Consider the following 8030-nt stretch of genomic DNA (forward strand, 5'->3'; position numbering starts at 1 on the left):
GTCCTGCGGCCTACCCTTCCTGCTGGGTCACTTAGCCACCAGGCAGGGCCTGCATGCATGCACCCCTGCACAGCACCTGCCCCAGTGGACAGAATACGCCATCACCCCCTCACTTGAGGGCCGCCCCGCTGAGTGCCCGCTGGGCATTAATTGGAGTGGAGCTGGGGTCTGGGAGTTCCTCCACAGCGACCAGGACAGGAGGCGGCCCCTGCAGAGCATCCTTCGGCCGCCTGTGGGCTCAAACCCCTGGCTGACCCCCAGTGGTCTAGGACGGGGCTGCTGAGACTGCAGCCTCCCTGGGACAGACCGCCTCTCACCTTTCCCCCACAGAGCAGCAGGGGGTGTGAGCCACTGACCTTGCAGCCAGCAGCCAGATGCTTTCCGCTCGGCCCCCAGGGCTCTCTGTCCGAACAGCCCACTGCCATCAAATCGGCGCCAACTCTCGCGGAGCTGAGCTGCCTCTGGGTTTCACCTGCTGACCGGGGATCTCTCTGCTTGTCTGGCTGTAGGCGGGCAGACAGGGAGGACTCTGGGGGGCTCTGGGTGCCGTGTGCTGGCTGTGTGTGGCCCACCTATGCCTAGGTGAGATATCTCAGCACCAGGGCCTAGTGTGGCCTTCTCACGTGAGAGGGCGGCGTGGGGCGCAGTCCACGGGCCAGTTGTCTACACGGACATTCTCCCCACCCTCAGCAGGTGGCCAGTGGCTCTGGGGTCACAGAGGTGGCCCGTTTCCCCACTGCTGGCCAGGGACGAGGGGCCGGGCCGTGTGGGCCTGAGGGCTGGGACCCGGGGTCGCAGGGGACGGCCTTGGTGGGTCGAGTGGGAGTCTGCCCCGGTACCGTTGGCAGGCATCCCTGTGAGCTGGGCCAAGGCCATGTGGAGGGGGTTGTGGTTGGTTGGTGTGAAGGGCTGATGCTCAAGGTCTCTGGCAATCGGTGGAGACAGTCTTGGTGACAGCAAGCCCCTCCCCTGCCCAAGCCAGTAGACAGCACCCCCCTTAGCTCACTGTATACCCTGTGGGTCCTGGGGGACCCGGGGCTCCTGCAGGCACGCTTAACTCTGCTGGGTGTTGGGGCCCCTTTGTCAGGAAATGCTCCCCAAATGCCCCCTCCCCTCAGTGCGACAGCAGCCCCTGTTTGGGTTGATGGCCTGTGCCCGGGTCTTCCCAGCCTTCAGAGGAGACACAGTCCAAGCGATGGGGTGGCTGTGGTCAGCCCCACGAGAGCCTGGGACTGGCATTGCAGGCACAGCCTGTAGGTGAGGGGAGGCATTTGGGTGTGATTCCCAGGCAGGCTGCTGAGGGGGTGTGGATGGGACTGCTGTCAGCCAGGTACACACAGGACTGGGTGCGGGGGGTGGGACACTCGGGGAGCAAAGGGCCTGGGGCAGGAGGAGGGGATGGGAGAGGAGATGCCCCCCACCCCGGCACCAACATCTCCTGATGGCTGTACCCTGTCCCCCAGCGCAGGGTCTCCACCCTCCACTTCTCTGCTATGTCTGTGTTGGGGAGAGCCGGGGCGCAGTGAGGTATGAGACCCCAGTGAGGGGCTGGTGGGCACAGCGCTGGGTAGGCCGCTACAGAGCTACGGGGTGTCTGCAGGGTTGCCAGCCAGCGGACAGCTCCCAAGGTGTGGCCAGCATGTCGCCCGGCTCCCTCGGGGGTCACTCCGGGATCCCAGGTTCCCACGGGCTGAGCTGTCAGCGGGCAGCCACAGCATCCTCTATCAGAATGGCTAGCGTGTCGCCTGGCTACCTCGGGGGTCACTCCGGGATCCCAGGTTCCCACCGGCCAGTTCCCACGGCTGAGCCGACAGCCCTTGCTATCGGCGTGGGAGGCTTTGTCTGCGAGAGAAAGATCGTGAGTTCCTGTTCCCACCAGCTCTTTGTTAAATGGCCCCCACCCTCAGGCCCCCCTCTACGGCTCGGTGCTCTGAATAGAGCCGCCCACGTGGCCAGCGTCTGCGCAGGCGTGACCTCGGCCCGGCCCTTGGTGACACAGCCGGGGCTTCCTGCAAGCAGCCAACTTCCTGGTCCCACCATTGTTGTCCGTGGGACCTGGAAAAAACAACAGTTATTTACTACGCGCCGGGTCAGCTTGTTGACGGCCGTGCTGGGAACAGCCAGGCCCGGGGGGTCCCAGTGTGGCTGTGGGCCTCTGCAGAGAGACTGTGGGAGCCCGCAGCAGGCGCCCACTGCCCCGTCCATGTCAGCTGTGACCCCGCCCCCCAGAACAGAGGGCTTGTCTTCCTGAGTGGGCTCAGACGGTGGGGGAGAGGGAGGCAGGGACGTGCCCCCTCCACAGTCGCCCCTGCCTGCCCACCCACCTGACTCACTACACTCTGCAGATGCTGCAACTATCACCAATGCACCCAGTGCTGGACCGTGCCCCTCAGTGCCACTCACCTGAGGCAGTCAGGGCAGCGGGCAACCCCAGCTCAGAGGGTGGGGCTGGGGTCCACTTGGTAGCCGAGCGTCTGTGACCTGACCTCTCTTGAGTGCTGCAGAACCTTAGGGCACTGTCGCACGTGTCTCCCCGTCGTCAGGCCTGCGGCTGCTGTTGACCAACTTTTGCCCGAGAGCCAGATGTGAGACCAGTCGGCCTCCGGGGCCCACAGCCCCCTGCCCAGTTTACCAGGGCCTCTCTGCTGCCCGGCGGGCCAGCTCCTCGATCCACAGTCCTGTCCACCACTCATGGTGCTAGCTTGTGGGGCTGTCGCTGACCACACCCTCTGTCCATGGTCCCTGTCCACAGCTCAGGCCAGCACGTCTGACTCTCTGCCCATAGGCTGGGCCAGTATGCTCTGGGCCTCTGTCCACTGCCTCCTGTCCCCAGACACTTGTCACATGCTGGCTCCATCCCTGGAGTGTGGCTTTGCTGACATCTGACCTGCTCTCGGAGCCAGCACTCCCCACGGCAGTCCCGTGCAGTGACCACCCAGGGCCTGTGTGTGTGGCCGGCGGGCAGAACCTGGTGGGAAGGAGCCTGTCCAGGCAGAAATGTGTTCTCCATGGAGGATATGGCTTGGGATTGGTGGCATGGGGCTGATGGGGGTCCCCTGGGGGAGAGGTAGGGGAGGCACCAGCAGCCAAGGCCTGCCTGGCAGGGCAGGGCAGGGGTCAAGGGTCAGGATCCCCCAGCCAACACCTGGTGCCAAGCCAGGGCTGGAGCAGAAAACGCTAGGAGGTTGGCCTGTGGGGGCTAGGCAGGGCCGTGCCCCCAAGCTGCTGCAGGCCTGGCTGTGATTTTGTCTCAGCAGCAGAGATCACCTGCTGTATCCCGCTAGCTGGGGTGGGAGCCAGGGGCCTGTGTCTCTGGAGATTCCGGTCTTGGCACCAGTGTAGCCAGGGCTCGGGAGCCCCCCAGCACTGGAGTTTGAAGGGGGAGATTGGGGAGGTGCACATGCCAACGTCAGCACCAGGGCTGGTCTTCGTTGGGGATGGCGGGGGTTCAAGATAGTGATGGGGCCTTACAGGTGTGTGCCCTATGGCATGTGTGCACGTGCGCGTAAGTGCGTTTCTGGCATGTAGCTTGTATGTCACACGTGTCTGTGTGCCCCAGGCCTCCCGGAGCAGTACTACAGCCTGACCTGGTTCCTGAGCCCCATCCTCGGCCTCATTTTCACACCCCTCATCGGCTCTGCCAGTGACCGCTGCACGCTGAGCTGGGGCCGCCGCCGGCCCTTCATCCTGGCCCTGTGCATCGGTGTCCTCTTCGGCGTGGCCCTCTTCCTCAATGGCTCGGCCATAGGTGAGTGCCGCCCATCCCCGGTCTCGGGACCTTGTGAGAATGCCAAGGGAACCTCCCCCAAGGACGCTTCCTGTTGTGCTCCGTCCGCCCCATACCTCTCTGACCCTGCGTCCTGTCTCCGGTATGTTTACCCTCTATGCTGCAGGTGGGAAAGTGCCCCTCTGCCAGGGAAACGGGGCAGCCTCAGAGAGGTGGAGGCCAGCCTGGCTCCCCAGTAGCAGTTTGGGAATTGCAGGGGGTTGGGCAGGGAGGCCTAGCCTGTGTGCTGCACCTCAGTGCAGTGGTCCTGGGGCTGGGCTGGCTGTAGACTTTCCCAGGGGAGAGTCCCTGACCACCTTGGGGACAGCACTGTACCCTGGGTGCAGGGCCCAGCGAGGCGGCCTGGGCTCTGCCACACAGCTTGTGTCCACACGTGCCCTCCTGACCTCCCTGAGCTGTGCCCCCCCCCCGGGGGTCACTGGGTCAGCAAGGCCACGCTCCATGCAGACATCCAGGGGTGGCCAGCATCCCTCATGGACCCTTGCTGACCAGTGTACTGTGGCCCTCGTCCCCTGGCTGCACCAGAGAACTGCCTCCTCCACCTTGTCCATGGAGACAAGGGGAGACTTTGTCAGGCTGTGGTCAGCGGTCCCTCTGCTGGCTGCTGTGCAGGGCTCGCTGGGATCAGACCCACAGCCCCTGCCCGCAGCACCCTGAGCCAGGCAGGTGAGCCAGGTACACAGGCACCTCAGTGCTGCCCTTCAGACCTGCTGGATGGCACATCTGTGGCCTGCAAAGCGTGTCAGGTAGCTGCGCCTCAGAGCCACGCCCCTGGCCTTGTCTGGGCACCTGGGTGTCCAGCTGACACGCCTCTGAGCAGCTGGCCCTCGAGCTAACTTCTGCTGAGAGGAACGGGCCTGACGGTGGCCTAAGCAAGGGCAGACCAGCTACAAGCCAGGCTGCAGGACCCTCAGGACCTGGCACTGCTCACTCAACAGGAGCACACAAGCCACGTTCTCTTGTGGGATGCCCCTGGGAGCAGAGGGCCAGCAGGTGCCAAGTCAGCGGGAAGATGTGTGGCCACAGCCATGCAGACCCCCCTCTAGCACAGACATCTTGAAGGAGGCAGGGGAGCAGCACAAGCCAGGCCCAGCGTCTCCCTGCGCTGGGCTGCAGAGGGTACCTCTGTCTCCCTGGGGCCTCACTTGCTCTCAAACACTGAGCCCGCCTTCCCTTTGCCCTGCCAGGTCTGGCCCTCGGTGACATCCCCAGCCGGCAGTCCATCGGCATCGTCCTCACGGTCCTGGGGGTGGTGGTCCTGGACTTCAGTGCAGACGCCACGGAAGGGCCCATCCGCGCCTACCTGCTGGATGTGGTGGACAGTGAGGAGCAGGACATGGCCCTCAACATCCACGCCTTCTCTGCTGGTGAGACCTGTCCCCTGCGCGGCACAGTGCTCGCCAAGGCCGTGAGGAGGGACATTGGAGCCATAGCATCCTGGGGCTGGAAGGTGACCCTGGTGTCCCCACCCACCACCGTAGAGCTGGGCGTGGCCCCCTGTGCACGTCCACCAGGAGGGTGGTGCTCTGCACGCGTGGGCACAATGTCGAGGGCAGAGGGATGTGCCAGTGGCCTCCTCCCACGCCTGCGCCCCGCCCCCACTCGTCCTCCTTTCTCCTGGCACCGCAGGCCTCGGGGGCGCCATCGGCTACGTGCTGGGCGGCCTAGACTGGACGCAGACCTTCCTGGGCGCCTGGTTCCGGACCCAGAACCAGGTGCTGTTCTTCTTCGCGGCCATTGTCTTCTCGGCCTCCGTGGGCCTGCACCTCTTCAGCATCGAGGAGGAGCAGTACAGCCCCCAGCAAGAGCACAGCCCCGAGGAGGCCAAGGCCCTGCCTCCCCGCGCCGGCCCGTCAGACAGCGGCCACCGCGGTGGCACCCTCTTCCCAGACGAGGTGCAGTCCGAGCACGAGCTGGCCCTGGACTACCTCGAAGTGGACATCGTGCGCAGCAAGAGCGACTCGGTGCTGCACGTGCCTGACGCCACCGTGGAGGTGGAGTCTGAGCTGCTCTTCCTGCAGGACATCGAGCCCTCCATCTTCCACGACGCCTCTGTCCCCAGCACGCCGCACAGCGCCGGCACCAGCCAGGAGCTCACCCAGGCCAGGCCGCCCCGCCCGGCCTCCTTGCTCAGGGACGGTCCCCGGGAGGACACCGTGCTGCTCGGCCCCCGCGCGGACGAGGCCAAGGTCCCCAACGGCAGCGGCTCTCCGCTGAGGGGTGGCTTCGGCAGCTACGCCCCTATCGACCTGAAGCCCTCGACGGCGCCCGGCTCCGTGCGGCGGCGGCGGCACGTGTTCCGCCGGCAGGCCTCCAGCACCTTCTCCTACTTCGGCAAGGTCGGCTCCCACCGCTACCGCTTCCGGCGGGCCAACGCCGTGGTGCTTATCAAGCCCTCCCGCAGCATGAACGACCTCTACGACCTGCAGCAGCGGCAGCGGCAGCGGGGCCGCCGCCGCCACCCGAGCGGGGCCACCACGTCCAGCGGGGACACGGAGAGCGAGGAGGGCGAGGGCGAGACCACCGTGCGGCTGCTCTGGCTGTCCATGCTGAAGATGCCAGCCGAGCTCACGCGCCTGTGCCTCTGCCACCTGCTCACCTGGTTCTCCGTCATCGCCGAGGCCGTCTTCTACACCGACTTCATGGGCCAGGTCATCTTCGAGGGCGACCCCAAGGTGAGCGCGGGCCTGGGGGCATGGACGCCGGCACAGCCGAGGCCCGAGGCCCCTCGAGTCTGCGGGACGGTTGTCATGGGGTCATTCGGGCTGCAGTAAGGTGTCGTTTCCGTTACCCTTGCAAGTGCTGGGCTCCCCCCAACCTGGGCGGCTTCCAGTACTGATTCCCCTCATTCATGGCTGGGCTCAGCAGGCGGTTCCCCCGTGTCCATTGTGGGTGCCGCATCCCTCCAGGTTTTGCCGGACAGGCCTTGAGTGGTCCTTGTCCTCCCTGGGTGGCATTAGTCACCCCGTCTAGACCTTGGTGGCTTCACAGGCTGGTTTGCCGCCATCGTGGCTGGGCTGAGTGGGACGGTTCCTCTGCTCATGAGGGTAGAGCCTGGCTCACACACAGGTGGTCAGGGAGGGGCCTTACCTGGGTCTTCGGGCCTCACCGCTCAGGGTCTGGTCTGAGCAGCTCCACAGGGTGCAGGGCTCCCAGATACAGGCTGAGGGGTCAACCCTAGAGTGTCCTGGGAGATTGCACCACCCCCCCTCCAGACCCCTTTGAAAGGATTTCAGCCCGGCACAGATGCAGGCTGGTGGAGGGGGTTCCTCAGCATAGCCCCTCCGGTGCCAGAGACTGCAGCATGTGCCCCCAGCCCCCCTGAGACCCCGTTTGTGTGTCTGGAGCAGGCGCCCTCGAACTCGACGTCCCTACAAGCCTACAACGATGGCGTGAAGATGGGCTGCTGGGGCCTGGTCATTTATGCTGCCACTGGGGCCATTTGCTCAGGTGAGCGCCCCAGTGTGGGGCAGCCGCGTGGAAGCTGGGGCTGGGGGAGGTGGGCCAGGGCAGTGCTCACCAGCTCCCCTGTGCTGTCCCTCAGCTCTGCTACAGAAGTACCTGGACAACTACGACCTGAGCATCAGAGTGATCTACGTGCTGGGGACGCTGGGCTTCTCCATGGGCACCGCCGTGATGGCCATGTTCGCCAACGTCTACGTGGCCATGGTCATGATCAGCACCATGGGCATCGTCTCCATGAGCATCTCCTACTGCCCCTACGCCCTGCTGGGCCAGTACCACGAGACCAAGCAGGTGTGTTGGTGGGCCAGGTGGGGAATAGCACAAAGATGGAGCAAATGTGCAGATGATGCAGGATGGAGTAGTACAGGAGGGAGCCAGGTGTGCAGGGTGGAATAGTATAGGAGGGAGCAGGTGTGCAGGGTGGAGTAGTACAGGAGGGAGCAGGTGTGCAGGGTGGAATAGTACAGGAGGGAGCAGGTGTCCAGGGTGCGGTGGTACTAGAGGAGCAGGTGCACAGGGTGGAGTAGTACAGGAGGGATCAGGTGTGCAGGGTAGAATAGTACAGGAGGGATCAGGTGTGCAGGGTAGAATAGTACAGGAGGGAGCAGGTGTGCAGGGTGGAGTAGTACAGGAGGCAGCGGGTATGCAGAGTAGAATAATACAGAAGGGAGCCAAGTGTGCAAGGTAGAGTAGTACTAGAGGAGCAGGTATACAAGGTGGAGAAGTACAGGAGGGAGCAGGTATGCAAGGTGGAGAAGTACAGGAGGGAGCAGGTATG

At 64.6% G+C, this 8030-nt stretch overlaps 1 protein-coding gene across 1 annotated transcript in view; it reads left to right on the forward strand.

Moving 5' to 3' along the window:
• Positions 1 to 8030, forward strand: part of SLC45A4 (solute carrier family 45 member 4) — a 16207-nt gene that overhangs the window by 4858 nt on the left and 3319 nt on the right. The window contains exons 3-7 of the mRNA XM_004697376.2: positions 3560 to 3748; positions 4975 to 5154; positions 5417 to 6462; positions 7138 to 7237; positions 7332 to 7543. Of these exons, the coding sequence (XP_004697433.1) occupies positions 3560 to 3748; positions 4975 to 5154; positions 5417 to 6462; positions 7138 to 7237; positions 7332 to 7543 (1727 nt within the window). The remainder of the gene's footprint in view (positions 1 to 3559; positions 3749 to 4974; positions 5155 to 5416; positions 6463 to 7137; positions 7238 to 7331; positions 7544 to 8030) is intronic.

The sequence above is a fragment of the Echinops telfairi genome, unplaced genomic scaffold (assembly GCF_000313985.2).
Source record: "Echinops telfairi isolate 266 unplaced genomic scaffold, ASM31398v2 ScPeMD7_1;HRSCAF=3_0, whole genome shotgun sequence".
NCBI classification, from domain to species: domain Eukaryota; kingdom Metazoa; phylum Chordata; class Mammalia; order Afrosoricida; family Tenrecidae; genus Echinops; species Echinops telfairi.